We start from the raw sequence: 19,384 nt of genomic DNA, 5'->3' as shown, positions 1-19,384 counted from the left end.
ATAGCGGTGCACTTTTTATAGAGTAAATACTAAGCAGGTAATACTGTGAGAAAGCAGAAATACAACTAATCGCTTTGGAGCGGGGTCATCCAGGATTCATTCCTGCCAGTTACTTGAAATGACCTAGCCAATGTTCTGGAAATGTGCACAGAAGAACACATACTGGCAGTGCAGGTGTGCAAGTAGTTCTCTTATGGATAATCCTGATTACTTTGAGTTTTTTTGGTTCATACGTGGAAACAAAACCGTAAAAAAAAGAAAGAATGAGGCAAAGTCTAAGATCTGAAATTTCCTCCTGTAGAAAAATCTACAGAAACAAAGAACACTCATTAAACAAAAATGTTAGAACTACCTTTGCTTAAAAAAAATCATTTTCACAGACAATGTTCTTTGAAACTTTAAAGTTGCATGACACATTATGCAATGTCTGTAATGTCTGTTTTTTGTCTAATTGTCTAAATATCAAACATTTAATATTATAAAAACAGCATCTTTTATTCTTCATTTTAAGAGGCCCTGACTGTTCAAAGACTTTGTTTTATCTGAAATGATACTATGTTTTACTATGAAAACTACAAAAGCCTGCTAAATATTATTTGGTATTTTGAGAGATTTAAAAAGGCTGCCTTTAGTATTACTTGTTTAATAGCTATCTGTAGCAAACCAAGTATGACAGGATACAGACCTGTTTCTTGAGACATGTAAAAGCCTGTGAGGATAAGAGTGATGGAGGAATACCTATTGCACGCTGGAACACTATCCAGTTTTCAAAGCTTACTGAAGCATAGGCCCGAAGAAAAGTCTTAACAGTTAGTTGGTCTGTCAGCAACCAGCACATGCAGAGATAGCAGTCGTGCTGCAAACTGATGCAGAAAGGTATGTATCTCTTCTGCTGAAGAACTCTGCAGAAGAGGGGGAAAAATATTGGCAGTTTTAATCTTTGAAAATGCTAAATGTATGTGAGTGTCTATTCAGCGACTTAGGTGCTTAGGATCATAACCCAGAGTGGATGGTCTGAGTCATCAAGTCCAGTCTCTGGCTACTGAATATGACCATATCATAGAATATCTAAAATATATTGATAGGTGTCTTGAACAGATTAGCTGTTCTTAAGTTTTTTAACTTGGGGGACAGATGCCATAGTCAACAACTCATAAATATAGTCTCAGTATGTGCAGTCCTCATGGACAAGACCTAAATTCTGTTATTCTGTCAGCTGTTTTATAATGAGTTAGTTGGTTAGGAACTGTTTCATAAGAACTGGTTACCCAGGAAAAATTACAGTGGTGGATATTTAAGCCTTCACACTTCTAACTGGTCTCTGCAGATGGTAGGCATTGAATAGCTAGCACAAGTGCTGGCAGGCAGCTCAACTTGGTTTTCTGCTGCTAGTCACATGTCTTGAACCAGGACTCTGAAGCCAAAGGTTTTTGTCACGTGACAGGGGCTCTGTGTCCACTGCAGCCAGCAGTTACTCTGGAATCGAGTAATACAGTCTAGTGCTAGAAGAAATTGTGTTAACTATTTTGGAGATGCAGTTGGTGGGTTGTTTTTGTTTTGTTTATTTTTTTAATTTTTTTATCAACAGTGTCTTTAAAGTACCACAGTAGTTTGTGTTTTAGCTAAGGCTTTCGAGCATGTTTAAAAGATAAATTGTAATTAGAGAAATGAATTTACAGTGCTGATTTTTACTTCCTTGGTATCTTTTTGCACTGGCACGCTGCAAAATCAGGCGAGTCATTTCATTTGAGTCATTTGAGACAATGAGTCTTCATTTGAGTTTGGCTTGGCAATGGCAGGAATTTACTGCTATAGCTCTATGAGACTTGCATCCCTATGGACGCTCCTATTCAAAAAAAAAAAAAAAAAAAAACTGAAAACCAGCTGTCAGAAGTAAGTGTGCCAGTATAGAGAGTTATGCTGATAGAGTGCTATAAATGCTAGAGTAATGTAGTTATATTGATGAATTTCCCTAGCCTTTCTTGACAATTTATCAATATTAATGTTTAGAAAATATTTTCAGGTCAATTAAATTTTCCGCAGGGGGAGAATATGTATTAAAAAAGTTGTATATCATGGTCTTTACTGCCTAAATTACTCATTTTAATACTGAAAGCATAAAAAATTTCATAGATAATAAATGATAGAGAATTAGCACTTTTTGAAATGGTTTAGTTCTTTGCTTAACACCAATACATGGAGCAGAGAATGCTCTGCTAAACAACAATTTCCATAATCCTAATGGATTAGGATATGAAAGGTAAACATTGATACTGAATAGTACTTATTTCAGAACTTACTCTATTTACCAGCCAGTCTTCCAGTAAGGTCTTTGAAACAGGATGATGGAAGACTTGCAAGATAATAAGCAGCAAAAGCTCTTATCCCTAGAGTACAGGAATTAGGCTGTGCGGACATCCAGACCTGAGACACTTTAACTAGTAAGAGCAGTGGTGTTGGTCACAGCATAATCTCATTAGCACACTGAAGTTGGTGCTTGTTTCTAATCACCCTTCTTGAAAGGACTTCAGGATGTTCCCAATGTGGTATTAATATAGCTTCTTAGAATATCTAAAAAGAAAAAAAATTTCTTTCACTTTCATATTCAGTAGGAAAAAATACATAAATAGAATTCTGAACTTTGGAGCCATCTATATTATTTTCTAATCTGAAAGAATAAAAACTATTTACACAAAACAAAAAACATTTATATTGAAACAAAGTCATGGCCATCTTCCTGTTTGTTCTGTTGCAAATAGTTTGCTGTGAACTGAGTAATCATTCAACACTGAGTTTTCAGTAACAGGGTTTTTTTGCTATCTGATTTCTTTTTTCTGAAATATGTTACTACTTTTAGCTAATATATAATGTAGATCAAAATAACATGATGAAAATAGTTTTGATACTGGGAGGCTTTGAGTTTAGAAATGATGCACATTGCTTTTCTCCTCAATAGCAGTTTAGGCCTCAATGATGAAAGGTTTATTGTGTTCTTTTCTCTTAGAAAGCAAAAGGATCATCATATCAGTAGATGGAGGTGTATTAAAAGATGAATGTTATTTGCTGCCCTTTCACATCAGTTCATTTAGTATGGTAGTTCTGCCCTTGGACTCTCTGCTCTTCCAAGCATTTTCAGCAGTCTTCTTGTTTTTCTCATGTACACAGCTTTCTTAGTAAGTGAAGGTGAATGCAATTTGTGTCCCATGTGGTACAGATACTCCTGAAATGCTTTATTTCACTGTCTCAAAGTACATGTTAGCTCTGAGCATAGTCTTAATTGGAAGACCATTAGGCTCTACATGATTGATGGGGCCTAATCTTCTACAGCAAATATTTGAGACAGTATTAGGTCCCAGGAATCTACCTCAGCCTGCCTAAGAGCATGAGTAGGTATTTGTCTTGGGCTTTAGGCTGCATAGTGACACATACATAACCCAACATGTCTGACTTGCTGTTTGGTTCCTACTAGTGTTGAGTGTACTTACTCAATGGTCGTAGGGGGTACAGAAAAACAGAGAGGGTACATGGAAAAAGAAGCTGATACTCAGAAAAAAAATCTTTTCTCAGTACCTGGTAGCTAGAGTTGCTTCAGGTGTGCAATGGATTTCTCTTCCCTGTGCTGCCTTTGCTTACGTTTTAGTAACAGGGTACCTTTGTTCAGGGTTGGATCGAGTGAAAACTCTGATACTACCTGGAAAGCCTATTTGCACAATTTTGAGGCTCAGATGCCATCCACTGAATAAGGGCAAAGTTTTCCCTGTTTCTTAGGGATCAAGTGCCAGTGCGCAGAAATACACTATGGTACTGTGACAGAATGGAGGGGAGAAAGGTCATATGCACTTTGTAAAGGTGCTGTATGTCTGTGACAATGTTGCCTTCCACCTCTGGTCATGTGCTGGGTGGGGTTCCCTTCTCCTCCTTCCAGTCCTTTCTCTTGCACTTCTCACACATGCATATTCCTGTCCCGGGGATATGTAGAGCAACCATGGGTAGCCTGTGTAATAGCTTAGTGCAGATTTGGGGATTTAGAGGGCGATCTCTATAAAGCTGACCTGTCTATCTGTCTGTTTGTAACAGACAGACAGTTATCCACATAAGTTTCCTACAGCATAATGACTGAAGTTCTTCAAAATATGACATCTCTACAATTTTATAATGGAATTATTCTACCCACCTGTTTGAGAAGAGTGTAGGTAGAGGACTGGGGATGTTTTAGTATGCCCTTCTTCACTGATATTACAGACTCATAATAACTGGGTTCTGTGTGAATGGCAGAACTGGTACTCTCTGCTCCCTAGCTGTCAGGAGCTTCAGTGTCTGCTGTGGCCTGAAAAGACTTTGTTAGGCAAAAGGCATCTGAACTTGTTTGTGTAGGATGCATGTGTCTCTGTAAATCTGTGCGCCTCTTCAAACATCACAGAGTAGSTAACCGTTCTTTGTCTACTGGAATGCTTGAACATAGTTCTCCTCATGAAGTAAATACCACAGTAGTTTACTTCATAATATTGAAGTGTGCTTCATCTTTTTTATTTACTTGTATTATTTATTTTTCATTGAAGCGTGTTTGGTTATTTCCTCTGTATGGAGTAGTGTTTCACAGTTGTGTTAATCCCTCTATTTAGAACTGTAGCAGTCCACCTGGTTTATCTGGTGGTGCAGTAAATTTGCTGTCTCTTTAGCTGTTCCTCTTTATTCTACCTAATCTACCAATGCCCGGACCAAATATTGTTGCAACAGGTGTCTTTATTACAGAACCACATTTAAAGTAGGATAAGCCCTCTTGCAACTTTCAGTAAGACTAGYGGCACTTAGCGTGTAGTTTGTCAGAGTACATCTTCCTCTTGCTTTGAATATTGTTGCTCTGAGTAAAGCAAAAGATGATGTAACTCTAGAGATTCCATGCTAAGATAGTAAAAAGAAATGCTCTTTTGTTGTCTTCTGATTTAAGACAAAAATTTGGGTTTGGTTTTGTCATGTTACTATTAATAATGTCTGAGTAAAATGCAGTTTATACCTCTAACTTCTAAATTCATATAAACTGCAATACATTTTATGAGCTTTACATGCTTTTGAAGAAAACTTGTTCAGCTTTGAAGTTTAACAATGTTCAAATAGTGTTAAAAATTTGCAATCTATGAACTCAAAGTACTTAAAAATCATGTGTTTTAAAAATTTGAGTGAAGGGTTTAAGAATAACTTACTGCCCTGGTTCAGTCTACCATTTTAGTGCAAAAGTATCTCCAAATTGTAGTGTACAGAAGTTTAGATTTTTTTGCCAGTATAGAAATTTTTGTCAGTGAGCTGTGCTCTTAAAAGAGAATTGCTGATACGGTGCACTGGCATTTCTATACTGGCAAAGTTTTCAGTATAAATGATAGCTCTTAGTAACTTTCTCTGTATGCTTGCTCTATCTGCTGGGTAATCATTTCCCTGTGATAGCTGTTTTGGTGTTTGAGGAATTTTTTTTTTCTTCTGAATTTTTAAATTTCTGTTTTCAAAAAATATATTCAAGTTGCATTTATGCTGCGGTGAGTAATTAGAGATAATAACCGCTTACTAGTTGTGGTTTTAGTAAGATTGCAGTATTTGACATGTTTCGGGAGAAGATCCCCAAATATTAGTCTACACTGGATAACTGTAGTCTGAAATGATTTGGAGAACTGTGTAGTCAAGATTATTGTTTCAAATATTGTTTTTTATAAACTGTTGAATCATAGAAAATAACTGCTTATTTTAAGGTGTGTCTTGGTAAATTTTATCTTGCAATATAATGTTTGAAGAACACTGCAGTTCATAGCTATGTTTTAGTGATGTATTTGCATTATTACATAAAATGTAAAGTGTAAAAGACCAACACCAAAACACTGAAACATGTAATGCTATCGAATCTAAATTAAGTGTATTGAGATGCTTCTTTTCATGTGTCATTGTGTGGTAGTAGTCTAACAATGAGTACAAATTCTCAGACTTCCCAAATGGATAGTGTCTTAAAAATGTGGAATTACCATGCAAACTCTTCTTAAGGAAGATGTGGAATTAAGTAGTGAATGTTTTAGAACAACAGCAATTATAGGCTTAATAGGATAATAGAAGTATTAAATATGAGATTTAACCTTATCAAAGTGCCATTTATTTATATCATTAAGGATCATTGGGCAATGTGTTTATTTGTTGAGCAGTATGATTTGATTACTTCATAGAGTATGGCCAGATCTTCAAGGAAATTAGCATTTTGCTCTCTGAGGATTTGGTGCGTTTGTACCTGAGTCACTTTACATATCAAATAGAATACTGAATAACCTCTGGATTAGTCTGCAGAAATGATTAATCAAAGAGTATTTGACTTGTCTTCCAGACCAAAAAGTCTATTGTTTTTGCTCTCTTTGGATTTAGGAAAGTTGTTAGGCCTTCTTTTGCAGAGCAAAGCCTTACTTTAAGGAAAAGTTACAATATCCCTTTTGTAGTTGTAATTCTGATCTTCTCTAACATCTAGGGTTGAGGTACCCAGTTATTTTTGACTACTGACACAGCATGTGTCCTCTTTGCTTAAATTTTTCCCCAGACACACACACCTTTCTCTGAAGTTTTCTACCACTGCAGTGTACTAAGTTACTTGTTGCTAAGTGGTTGTCCGCTATTTGAAGAAACTGGGTTAAGGTATAGCTCCATGCCTGAGAACTTTTGATCTGTCTTAACCACAGCTGCCGCAATTGTGAAGAGGGTCATTATGACCATCCAGTTTGGTTTGTCCCCTATTTTGTCAAAGGGATGGAAGAAGGACTGTTACAGCTTACCTTTCTTGTTAGGAAGTTACAAGAACATTCTCGACCTTCCTTCTTGCATTTGGGAATAAGGCTAAAAATAAAGAGGAGAGCTGGAGGCTACTGAGGCATGGGCATGAAGAGAAAATATGATAGAAGCAAGCTAAATAAATTAAATATGTTCTCAGTGTGGTTAGGGGAGGGGGAAAAAAAGTAGGAAAGAAACTGAAATAGTATAAAGAGGGAAGTAAAAATGTATAAAACAAAAGGAAGAAGTACCTCTCGGAGAATGAAATTCTGCAGCAAAGCCAAGATCTTTAATCTTTGCATTGAATGTATTTCATGGTTAAGTAGCATTTCCTGCTTACCATTATGAACCTTGAAGCTCTGTTGAGAAATTCTGAATGGTGAAGTAAGATTAATTCCTAAAATGATTTCCCAAAGGGATAAGTTCTTTTTCTCTGCATGACTGTAAAACTTCAAAAATATTTTTTCTGATGGGTTTCTCCCATAATAGAGCCTCTTTTTAGATTACTAATTTGAATTTTGGAGTGTGTATGAGATGCCTGCATGTAAACAAATGTTAATGACAGACACATTAATCTGTTAATGTGAAACTATATGAAATCTCTTAATGTAGAGGAACTTGCACAACTTAGTAATGACTTACAATTTTTTTTTTTCTACAGATGCCCTCCACGAACTTTTTTACCAGCACTGTGCAAAATTTTTCTCGATGAAAGTGCTCCAGACAATGTATTAGAAGTAACAGCTCGTGCCATAACTTATTATCTGGATGTATCAGCAGAATGCACCCGTAGGATTGTGGGAGTGGATGGAGCTATCAAGGCACTTTGTAATCGTTTAGTAGTTGTTGAACTTAACAACAGAACCAGCAGAGATTTGGCTGAGCAATGTGTGAAGGTATGTGTCCTGAAGAACCTTCTGGTTTTAAGGAGCTGGAAAATGTGCTGGTTTTGAAAAATCTATAAATGTTATAAAAATGCAAAGCAACAGCTTCCTGAGTATGTTGAAATTGTACATGCCATCTATGTTTCTCATGTTTACTGTCAGTCTGATGCTCTTCAAAGCTGAGATTTCTTTTAAAAATGAATAGAAAAAGAAAATGAAAATGTTAGAGGAAAGTTTTCCTTTTTGTCCTCTAGAAATATGACTAGAATGTTGAAGTCTAATTTTATGCCAAAAAGGGGTGAGATAATTACTCCGGATGTAGATAAGAAATTAAAGCTTATTTTGGAAGTCTTTTACATTCTGCCCATAGTGGAAGAATTGTCTGCTGTCTCTTCAGTGACACTAGGCATAGCTCCTCTGCAGCCTTGTGAAGTCCTCATGAGAACTGATGAGGCCCTCAAAATCTCTTGGACTGTCCATAGTGCATAACTCATGCCCATATAATAACATAGTCTAAGTCCTTAATTACTATTGCCTCAGACTTTGTGCATGCATTTCCTACACCTTCGTAATTATGCTGTTCCAGTCTATCCAAAAGTATTTCACTGAAGTACTGACATAGCAGTACTCTTAAGTTTCTGAACTCTGTTGTGTGTTATCCAAAGACTTAACAATTATAATTTCTTTTGAGTATTATTATCTAGCTGTTTCTCATGAATACCTGTCATAAGCGTGCTCTTGAGGATGTTCTTGTATTTGCTTCTGTATTTTAGAAGGAAAACTAACTATTAGTTACTACAACTGCAACTGCATTGTTGCCTTTTAAATGTTGAGAAAGACAGCTCTTCTGTTTTGTTCTCTTTACCCACGGTGTAGATGGATGTAAGCAAATAACTGACTTTTCATGTGTATTTCATTATAATTAAATTTCATTTTGTCATAGGTGTTAGAATTAATCTGTACCCGTGAGTCAGGAGCTGTGTTTGAAGCTGGAGGGTTGAATTGTGTTCTGACATTCATTCGTGACAGTGGACACCTTGTTCATAAAGATACTTTGCATTCTGCTATGGCTGTAGTATCCAGACTTTGTGGCAAAATGGAGCCTCAGGATTCTTCATTAGAGATCTGCGTGGAATCACTGTCTAGTTTATTAAAACATGAAGACCATCAGGTAATGTAATGGTGCAACATGCTGTGAATTTAGCTTCCATCATGTTTAATAAATGAATGGTTAGGTATTTTTTATACAGTCTCCGCAACTATGTTTATATAGTAGTTGTTATATGTGGATGTTATGCTAGTTTTCTTCTACAGTTGTGATGACCACTGTAGCAAAGAATAAAAATACTGCTTAGTGCTGCTTGATGCCAAACAATTGTGTAAATATGATCTCATACAATTTCTGAAAACTTTACTCAATTTTTTTCAAAGAATCAAACTCCAACTTTTTTCAAACAATTCTGAAATATTCTCTGAAATAATCATTGTTCCATGTCTGCACCTCAGTCACTATTAAACTAAGCATACGTGACAGACAAAAATCTATTTAGTTCATTTTTATTTTGCCAAGCTAAAGGAAAAAAATAAAATCCACAATGAATGCTAAAATATTACTTAGATGGTGCTGCTACAGATGCAGCACCACTTCTTTTTTGCAATTTTATTAAATTGAGATGAAGCAGTCCTTGTAAAATAAATCTAGGAAATGAGAACCTRGAAGAATTATCTTCTTCCTACCAGTAGAATCCTTTTGTGTGTGACATATTATTGCATTGTAATAGTTACTTTTGCCAAATTCTTGCTATATCCTGGCCAGACTTCTTGTCCAGGCCATTCTCAGTCCCCATTTTGCCCCCCTCCACTCATTTGGTTTATTAAGCACATCATATCTGTGGGACTAAGTCTTTTGCCTATGAGCTAAATTTTTTTGATTTACTTTCCTATCATTTTGAAAGAACTACATGGCAGTAGGGTTCACTCTTCTTATGGGTCTGTCACACAAGCTATTTGAGGGTAAGCTAGGTTGTCTTTGTGTGTGGTGGGGGTTGCTGTTGTTGTTTTTACATAGCTTTGTTTTTACATTGCTCATCAGAGATAAGATAACCCTGAAATTTAGACCATAAGTCTTTAGGATTAACTGTTTTCCAATTTATAATGTACTTYAAAAAAACAGTTTCTGGGATTTTTGGAGATCTGAACAACTGAAAGTCCAGACTCTAAGGAAGTTGGTCTTTAGTGGTCAAGCTTTAAGATAAGTGTGCTTAAAAGTGGAGTAACCCAGTTGATAAGTAAATCTGAACCAGTATTCTTGAGAAATGATGTGTTGTATGAAAGAAGCCTCAACATTCATGACAAATGTTGATGTGTCAAATATGGATTTGCCCAGTGATTTCCTCTCTAAAGCCTTTTTTGTGTTTGTTTTTGTTGTGTTTTGGTTTTTACATCATCCTTTTACACTCTTGGGTTTGGTCACTTTGCTTATCCATACATGCTTTTTTTTTTTTTCCCTTTCACCCTTCTGCTTAATTTGCGGTTTGTGAGGAGAAATATAAAATACTGATGTTGCTCATGCTGCGTGCTAACTAAGCAGAACCTTTCATGTATATTTCTGATAGAGCTGTTGTGGTTAAAAATTGGTAAATTACGTATGGATGACATAAAAGTTGGTGGAACTGAAGTCTTGGAGGACACAAGTAGTTACTATTTAAGTTTAAAAAAAAAAAATCCCTTGCAAAAGCTTGCTGATAAATCAGAATGTTTGGCATGCTAGGACCCCAACAGAAGTTTGGCATGCATCACATTTATTCAGGAGAGGCTTTGTTTTTCAAGTCCTTGTGAACTTAACTGTGTGGTTGAGTGGCTAATAATACACTAATTTGTGTGTCAGTAATTAACTGTCTTTAAGCCCTAGTGCTGGCTGACTACCATTTTCAAAATGGACTAGACAAGAAGTTGATGGCTTTTTAGGGACTAAGGACTGCAATAACTGAGAGTTTGATAAATAGTGGGTAGTGTTAAGAATCTTCTACAGAGCTTGTTCTGTTTTACTACTTCATGAACTGCAGAGATAATGTTTAGGAGGGCAGACATTTCAGAAGCAGCTCTTCAGATGTGCCTGCACAAACCTCTTGTCTGAAAGATGAAGATGCTTTTATTTAGCATGTAGTTTAGATGAGAGATGTCGAAGGCAAAAAAACTCCTTTTCTTTCCCACACTGGCTTGAAAAATATGTTGGACTTTTTTTCCCAGACAGTTGGCCAGCAGTGCTTCCTCCCAGATTAAGAGGATCATCTGAAAGCCTTGTTTCCACAGTATCATTGCTATAATTCTTTAACAAGAAACCTAAATTTGGGAGTTTGTATTTTTTGTCAAAGAAATCTTTTTCACATCCCTAAGCCAGGTGCTCTGTGGACAGGCTGGGCTATCTAAGGGTGGAAGCTGCATTTCCCAGTTTGTTCTATCATTAGGCTAGATACAATTCCAAAATTAAATTCACTTAACAAAAGCATGTATGTCTTTAAATAAAACTTTAGCTCCCAACAGCTTCTCAGTCAATTTGATAATTTGGCATTTCTGAGTTGGTGCCTCGGCTAATGGCTTGTTTCATAAATTTTCTTTTAATAGAAAGCAACAACTTGAGATATTTTATTAGCATTAATAATACATGTAAAATTCTAATATATTAGTATATTTCATATTATTCTGTAAATATGGAATATATAATTGAAAAGAAATTTTTAAATGGTCTTGATTGCACTTTGAGGACCAAATTTGAAATTCAGTTAATATATGAAAGGAAGTATAAATTTATTACAGTGCATTTTCTTATTTTATTTTTTTCTTTTTGCAACTTTACTATTAGAAAGTTGCTTTAACAGATTTTAACATCAGAAGTTATGCATTCAATATTTAAATACCAAGCTGCAGATTGKTTTTTCAACTATATTGTCAGAATGGACAATTTCTAGTGGTGAATATAAATAGTTGTCTCCTGTAGGAACGACATATATAACTACAGATGTAAATATGGGAGTTCAAAAACTTTTTAAAATGTGCTTTCCAAGTTTATTGAGTATTAATTTGTCAACTTGATTGTTAGATGYGTTCTTCCAGGTTGTTTTTGTTTATGCTTGTATAGTTAAGAGACTTGCAAAGCTGGACTTTAAACAGAGAAAAGTAGTTTCCTTGATTTCCTTATATCATCATTGCAGGGAGAAAGCAGTATAATCCTTTGATTGGCAGTTCAGAGCACTGTTAGGTTCCTGCTCTGAGCTGCTAGCTTAGGAAGCCTCTCTCTTTTCATGGACTATGAAGTGAACCTAGGAATATCAGCTTCTTCTATGTATCTTGTATTCTTGTGACTGTCTCCTTAGCATCTTCTCACCTTAAGTAATGGATTTTGAGTGTCTGTTCTCTTGCACTTCTTTCTTAGGTTTCAGATGGAGCTCTGAGATGTTTTGCTTCATTAGCTGACAGATTCACACGGCGTGGAGTTGACCCAGCCCCATTAGCTAAGCATGGATTAACTGAGGAATTGTTATCTCGCATGGCAGCTGCTGGTGGGACAGCGTCAGGACCATCTTCAGCTTGCAAACCTGGTCGGAGTAGCACGGGAGCACCCTCTACAGCTGCAGACTCTAAACTGAGTAATCAGGTGTCAACTATTGTAAGCCTGTTGTCAACCCTGTGTAGAGGCTCTCCAGTAGTAACACACGTAAGAAATACTTTTGCACTACAGCTCTTCGTTTTGTGGGTTTTTTTTTTCTCTTCATACACTTTGGTGTTGCCAATATATTTTAAAGTTATTTTTAAAGGAATAAAAGGAAACATTTCGTATGGAAATGAAACCCAATTCTGATAGTATTTTCTAAAGCCTTGTATATTTTTTATTGTTCAGACTTTTAATTATTTCCAGGATCTCCTAAGATCTGAACTTCCAGATTCTATAGAAAGTGCGTTGCAGGGTGATGAGAGATGCGTACTGGATACCATGCGGTTAGTAGATCTTCTTTTGGTGCTACTGTTCGAAGGGAGAAAAGCCCTGCCAAAATCCAGTGCTGGATCTACAGGCAGGATCCCAGGATTGCGAAGACTGGATAGTTCTGGGGAACGTTCTCATCGGCAGCTGATAGATTGCATCCGCAGTAAGGATACTGATGCACTAATAGATGCTATTGACACAGGAGGTAAGCAAAAGTACTTCAGAAAAGAAAATAAGTAGAATATCTGCAAGATCTTTGTCTTCATAATTCCTGATGTCATAATACTCACAATACTTAGCTAGTATCATGAAATTCTTTATATACAAGTTCAGTAGTTCATGAGTTATTTATATACAAGTTCTTTTACTTTGTTAAATATGCAGCAGTTCTAGTTGGTGATAATTCCCATTCTGCTTTTTATTTTTGGATTGTAGTTAAGGATATGAAAGCTTTCATACCATAGGATTGTGGAAGATGTTTAAAATTTTTTTTAAGACCTGGCATTTATTTAAGGAACACTGCTGGTGTTTAATATATAGTGTTGTGAGCTTTAATTATTTTATCTATTATTGTATCTTTTAGCTTTTGAAGTAAATTTTATGGATGATGTAGGACAAACTCTTTTAAACTGGGCCTCAGCTTTTGGAACTCAGGAAATGGTAAATTAATTTTACAGAATTTTAAAAACTTAGGTTATTCATGAAAAGAAAGAGATGAAACAAGTGGTTTGTTTCTTGTTTAATAGGTAGAATTTCTCTGTGAAAGAGGTGCTGATGTTAACAGAGGTCAGCGGTCATCCTCATTACATTATGCAGCATGTTTTGGAAGACCTCAAGTAGCAAAGGTATGATGCAAACTTCTGTAATGTGCTAGAAAGACTTGTGTGGTGACTTTTGCCTTATTCTACAGAAAAGCTTTTGATGCAATATGTTTAACAGTTGTGTATTTTCAAATATTTACACATTCATTCTTTAGCGGGTTTATCAAAATGCCAATTTTTGGTTATGATAGGTCAGTAATATGAATAAAAGTAGTTTTATATTAGCTCTACAGGTGTAAAAAGCACATGAATGTTCTAACTTTGCATACAAGTATGAGAAAACTTTAGGAGAGCTGTATGGAAAAACAGTTTATTTCTTTGGAGGTAAAGAATTTTATATATTTTTTTTTCTTTAAAAAATATATTTTCTCAGACTCTCTTGCGACATGGTGCAAACCCTGATTTGAGAGATGAAGATGGGAAAACTCCATTAGACAAAGCTCGTGAAAGGGGGCATAGTGAAGTAGTAGCTATTCTTCAGTCTCCAGGTGAGTGCAGTTCTTAATGCATACTCTTTGCTAGTAGAATCACTTGTAACTCAATTATTTTTAGAATTTTACTCTATTATGATTCATGAAAAAAATGTAGTATTGTGTGGCCAACCTTCCTTACCCTGAAAGTACCTATCAAAACCTTCATGATTTGTAAGGTATTAAGGGATGGGGAATTCCAGAAGAAACTGCTGGGTAGATGCAATAGCAGTGCCAGTGGTCCTGCTTTTCAGTTGCAGAATGGCGCTGGATTGGGRTTTGCCTGTGGATTCAGAAGATATCAGCCTTAGTAGCTTCTCTGGCATCCTTTCTTTCAACGTGCAAACTGCACTTTATCAATTCATGAGGCTTTTGTAGCACAGGAGCCAGAGGTGGCCATCCCTTCATATTTATTCTATTTTTAAGAACTTCCAGCTTTTCATGCAAGTGGTCTTTGATGCTTGTCATCAAACAAAGTCTTTCCTGTGTAAATTTTACATTTCAGGAATGCCTGTTTCTGTTCAAGTTCCTGGATGTTAGTAGAGAGAGCTTTTTACTTTTATTGAAAGATTTGTTTATYGTTGAATGTTTAACGAAAAAATATTTTGTAGGGGACTGGATGTGTCCTGTTAACAAAGGGGATGAAAAGAAAAAGAAAGATGCAAACAAAGATGAAGAAGATTGTAATGAACCCAAAGGAGATCCAGAAATGGCACCAATATACTTGAAAAGACTATTGCCTGTGTTTGCACAAACATTTCAACAAACTATGCTCCCTTCAATAAGGTAATAGTTAGTCACGATAGACAATTTCCCAGTACATTTTTGATTTCTTCAGACACTATATTAAAAATGCCAAGGTGGATTTTTTTCTGAAAAAATTACCACATTTGAAAGTTGAAGAAGTATCTTTTAAAATACCAAAACCTCTTTAAGAGGAGGCTTCAGGAGCATATCTCTGTTCACTCTAACACTTAAATGTATTTCTGCTTGAATAGAAATGGTGCTTTGAAAAGCATTGCGAGTGAATATGAATCTGTTTTTCACTTAGTATTTTAAGCAGCATTTCTTCCTTTCTTGCGAAATGGTATCCTAAAAGAAATACAGTTAGTCAAAAGTGGGCGAGAGATGCCCACTCTGGACTTACGGATACTACGTGTTTGGTCACAGTTGTTTGCAGCCACAATAATGGAAGTACTAATTTGGGAGGAAAAAAAATGAAGTGTTATCTAGATGCATACACTGGAAAATCAGAAAGGCTGGAAAAAAGCTTAGAAGGTTTTTAAAAGGCTTCAGAAAGCTTCAATTAAATTAAAGTAGTGAGTGGTAATCAATGAGATGAACTAAAGGTGGAGCTGAGCTTGAAATTAAGATGTCTGAAAGATTTCAGCATTTGTTTACTTTGGACACATTGACAATAGTGTTAAACAGCATGAAAGTTTTAAAAGCTTTTTTAGACATAATTTTGACTAGAGTAGGAAGCAAATGGGATATGGAGTATGGAAAGAAAAGGGAAAATATAGAAGAAGCTTGCACAATTTGCGCTATTGATAGTTGTAATAGAAGAAGAGATGAAGGGGACGATAAAAGTCAAAAGCCCTTATAATAAATGCAATGGTAAATAATTTAGAACACGTATTGACTCAAAAACGGAACATGATATTGTGGCAGACATGGCAAATGGAGTCCTAGGATACAGGACTGGAGGTAACTTCATATGTAGTACAGGTTAAGGGGATGCACTAATACTAGATTTGATCAGTATGTTTTTAAATACTGTGGAAAGAAAATGGAGAGCATACACAGAGAGCCAGAATATTAATTAACTGGAGAAGATGCTCCTTACTGAGAGAATTAAAAGAATTTAATCTAATTTAATACTTAAAAAGGAATACCGTGGGCATAATGGTTGTGGTAAATTGTGTATGACCATAACCTTTCAGCCTTTTACTCTACAAACATAACATTTGCTTAAACTCTTACTAGTGTTCCCAGTGTACAAGTGCCTTCAGCAGTGAAAGTACAAGATATAAAAGTGCTCTTCAGTAGAGAGAGAGTCCACAAGAGCTATTAGTAGGAGGCTGAAGCTGGRCTCTTTCAAATGATACAGTATTAATGATTTGTGCATGACTAACTGCAGACTACCAAAAGTAGTTGTTTCTCCATATTTTCAAGTTTTCTTTCTGAATCAGACTAAATCATGTTTTAAAATGTCACCCAAATAAAAATTCTGTTTTAACCATACACAAGTAATTGGCTTCCAAACAAATTCTAGTTTTTACTATGATATGGCTGCATGATCTAGTAGTAATTTTAGACTTTAAAATTCTAGAGATCTGACCGAAACTCTGGAAGTATATGAAAGAAATGAAAGGTTGAGCAGGATACCTGGGAGAGAGATGGAGCCTGTATAAATCAGAAGTGAATTGGCATCGCTAACAGTGGATAAAGGCAGAATGTAGAATAGGTTTGCATAGAAAAGATTTGAAGAGAGAAAAACATACTAGACTGTCATAATACTGTAGAATCAAAAAGATCAGTAGGTGAATAATTTTGGCATTAGTCTGGGACTTCCTATCTGATAACCAGGGCTGGAATTCCTCTCAAAATTGTTTTTGTACACATGCGTAAATGGCATACAGAAGCAGTTTTAGCTTGAGCCTTTTTGTTGCTTTGATTGCTGCATGCTTTATTTTTGTAAGAATCTTCTTTCTATAACTTCTTTTTAAGGAAAGCAAGTCTTGCCCTCATTAGAAAAATGATACATTTTTGTTCTGAAGCACTGCTAAAAGAGGTTTGCGATTCTGATGCTGGCCACAATCTGCCCACGATATTGGTTGAGATCACAGCTACGGTTCTTGATCAAGAGGTAGGAAAAAAGAAAATTTTGTCCTCTTATAAAACCAGTGCAAAAAGAGGTTTTATGCTCATTGATCCCACGTTTATTAATAACTAACATTAAAGTGTTTATAGCATCCATCTGTGGTGAGGTATGAAGTTCAGCATGTCAAGATAATTTCAAGTAAACAGATCTCTGCTTTGATCATTTCCTTTCCATACCAATTTATTACAGGATGATGATGATGGCCATTTGCTAGCCTTGCAAATCATAAGGGATTTGGTGGATAAAGGCGGTGATCTTTTTCTAGACCAACTGGCTAGGCTTGGTGTAATTAGTAAAGTGTCAACTTTGGCAGGACCATCTTCTGATGATGAGAATGAAGAGGAGTCTAAACCTGAGAAAGTAAGTACAGAGTTATTAGGGTTTTTTTTTCCTGTAAAATGATGGCTTTTAATGCAATTTTCAGTATTATGAAAGTGTCTTACAGGTAGATAGCAAGCTAGATAGGTAACTAAAATAATGCTTATTGTATGCCTTTTGTTGAATTGTCTTTTTTGTTTCTGAGTTTTGTAACTTCACTTCCTGTTAGCACATTGTTATCTGCTGATTTTGCTATCCATAAATACTTATGTGTGGTCAACTGGATTATGATATTTGTATTTGTCTAGTGTTTCAAAAATGACTGCTAAACAAAATGAATCCCTTCTCAATGGAATGCATCTCTTTCAATGTGCATGTATCAAATAACTGCAGGTGTTTTTAAACCTTGCTAGAGAATATATTAAAAATACAAAACCAGAAGTATTTTCTACATGGTGCAAAGTTTTGAAATGCATGTTAAAGTTATTTACCAACTTCCAGCAGCTATATTACTGACCACTCAGATACTTCTAGCTGTTCAGTTAAGTAAAACAAACAATGAGGATGTTGAAATAATTGTTAACAGTGTGAAGTTTCCGCTTCCTTAGTGTTCTTATAAGATCACTTTTGATTAGAGTTGGATGTCTCAGTTGGTAGGCTGTTGCTGTCGAGTAGTTAAATCTGTATCTGAAAGGGAATGTTTTCTTTCAAGTGTCTATTCTGTCAATGAATGCTTTTCAAGATACATTTTACAGACAGAAAAGCTTAGTTCCTATACTTCCAGTTTGAGTAAATTTTTCTCCCCTCAAACCTTTTTACAATTTCTGTATTCTGTATGTTTTTTTCTTAATACAATTTTGTTACAGGAGGATGAACCACAGGAGGATGCTAAAGAACTGCAACAGGGTAAACCATATCACTGGAGAGACTGGTCAATCATAAGGGGAAGGGACTGCCTCTATATCTGGAGCGATGCTGCAGCCCTGGAGCTGTCTAATGGCAGTAATGGATGGTTCCGATTTATCTTGGATGGGAAGCTGGCCACAATGTATTCCAGTGGCAGCCCTGAAGGAGGATCCGATAGTTCAGGTAGTTTCTTCTCAGTTTAAGTCCAAGTTATGTTTTGAGACTATTCCGTTTGTTTATATAATTTGATTGGAGCTATTTTGTTTTGCAGGAATTGGCTTTCTAAGTAGTAAAGGATGTAAACAGGTGGAAGGTGGTCAGTTAATTGTGATGCTTTTCATCAGATAGCATGTGACCATAACTTGACTTCCTTGGTGAATTAAGTGTTAAATAAACACCTTGCCAGTAAAAGTGTTTTAACTTTGTTTTGTTTTGATTCTTCTTCATGCATACTTAATTTTTTCACCCCAGTCGTTAAAAGCACTTTCTAGTGGCCGTCCCAGGAAAAGCAGGTTGAAATGGCAATTTGTTGTTTGCTTCTAGCTAGCAGAATGAAACTGCATGCATTTGAAGACAAAGTAATGGAAAGTTTCTCATCAAGACTGGCAAACAAGTTACAGTGTCTTGTTTGTTGGAGAGAGGATTAGGGAACAGACCTTATGCACTGGTGATACCTTTTTTTTTTTTTTTTTTTTGATTCTGTATAGAATATGCAATTTGTTCTGAATGCAGAAACAACCCTCCTTTATTGTTTTTTTTCTTTTTGCAGCAGTTCATGCATTTACGGAACATGTAAAATGTTTTGCAATATTACGTTTTCAACAAGCCATTGAGTGAAATAACAGAACATATTATAATTCAGGATAGAAATGAGGTTCTAATCACTCTACCTATCAATTCTGGGGCATTAAGATAAAATGCAATATAGTGTGTTTCTAGGTCATAACACAGATGGAACCACTTCTAGGTGTGTGGGGGTTTTTTCCCCCCATCAGAAAATGTATTATTGAGCATAAGGTTCTGAAAGAAGCAACTTTCTAAACAAAGCTAATACCTTCAAAGGCAAACAATTCCTGTGTTGAGATGCTTGTTTATTATAATGTAATTTTAAGAAAATCTGTGAGGTTAACTTCTGAAATTCTTGTAGCCCCTGCATGCCAGTTCATCCTTGCTTCTAAATTACAGGGAGGGGAGGGAGGGGTTCACTGCTTCTTGTATAGGATGAGCAGAAAGGAGATTGTTCAGATGAATTTGGAGTGAAGAGAACATTTTAAAAAAAAGTCCGACTGTTAATTTAAGATGATGTGTCTCTTCAGATCAGTCTTTTTTTA

General features: G+C 35.8%; 1 protein-coding gene across 7 annotated transcripts in view; it reads left to right on the top strand.

Moving 5' to 3' along the window:
- The window catches only part of HECTD1 (HECT domain E3 ubiquitin protein ligase 1), a 65,313-nt gene that overhangs the window by 9,598 nt on the left and 36,331 nt on the right, over window positions 1–19,384 (top strand). For 4 of the 7 annotated variants that reach the window (XM_026086459.1, XM_026086460.1, XM_026086455.1 and 1 more), the window contains exons 2-12: window positions 7,451–7,685; window positions 8,617–8,844; window positions 12,106–12,387; window positions 12,571–12,859; window positions 13,238–13,314; window positions 13,401–13,499; window positions 13,849–13,963; window positions 14,557–14,731; window positions 16,676–16,814; window positions 17,019–17,189; window positions 18,014–18,236. In XM_026086459.1, the coding sequence (XP_025942244.1) occupies window positions 7,451–7,685; window positions 8,617–8,844; window positions 12,106–12,387; window positions 12,571–12,859; window positions 13,238–13,314; window positions 13,401–13,499; window positions 13,849–13,963; window positions 14,557–14,731; window positions 16,676–16,814; window positions 17,019–17,189; window positions 18,014–18,236 (2,033 nt within the window). Of the gene's footprint in view, window positions 1–7,450; window positions 7,686–8,616; window positions 8,845–12,105; window positions 12,388–12,570; window positions 12,860–13,237; window positions 13,315–13,400; window positions 13,500–13,848; window positions 13,964–14,556; window positions 14,732–16,675; window positions 16,815–17,018; window positions 17,190–18,013; window positions 18,237–19,384 lie in introns of those variants that run through there. The other 3 variants (XM_026086462.1, XM_026086456.1, XM_026086461.1) reach the window with 2 other exon arrangements.

This window comes from Apteryx rowi, unplaced genomic scaffold (genome assembly GCF_003343035.1).
Source record: "Apteryx rowi isolate R43461 unplaced genomic scaffold, aptRow1 scaffold_695, whole genome shotgun sequence".
NCBI lineage: Eukaryota > Metazoa > Chordata > Aves > Apterygiformes > Apterygidae > Apteryx > Apteryx rowi.
The sequence above is the reverse complement of the archived record's forward strand: the minus strand, read 5'-3'. Positions and strand labels throughout refer to the sequence as shown.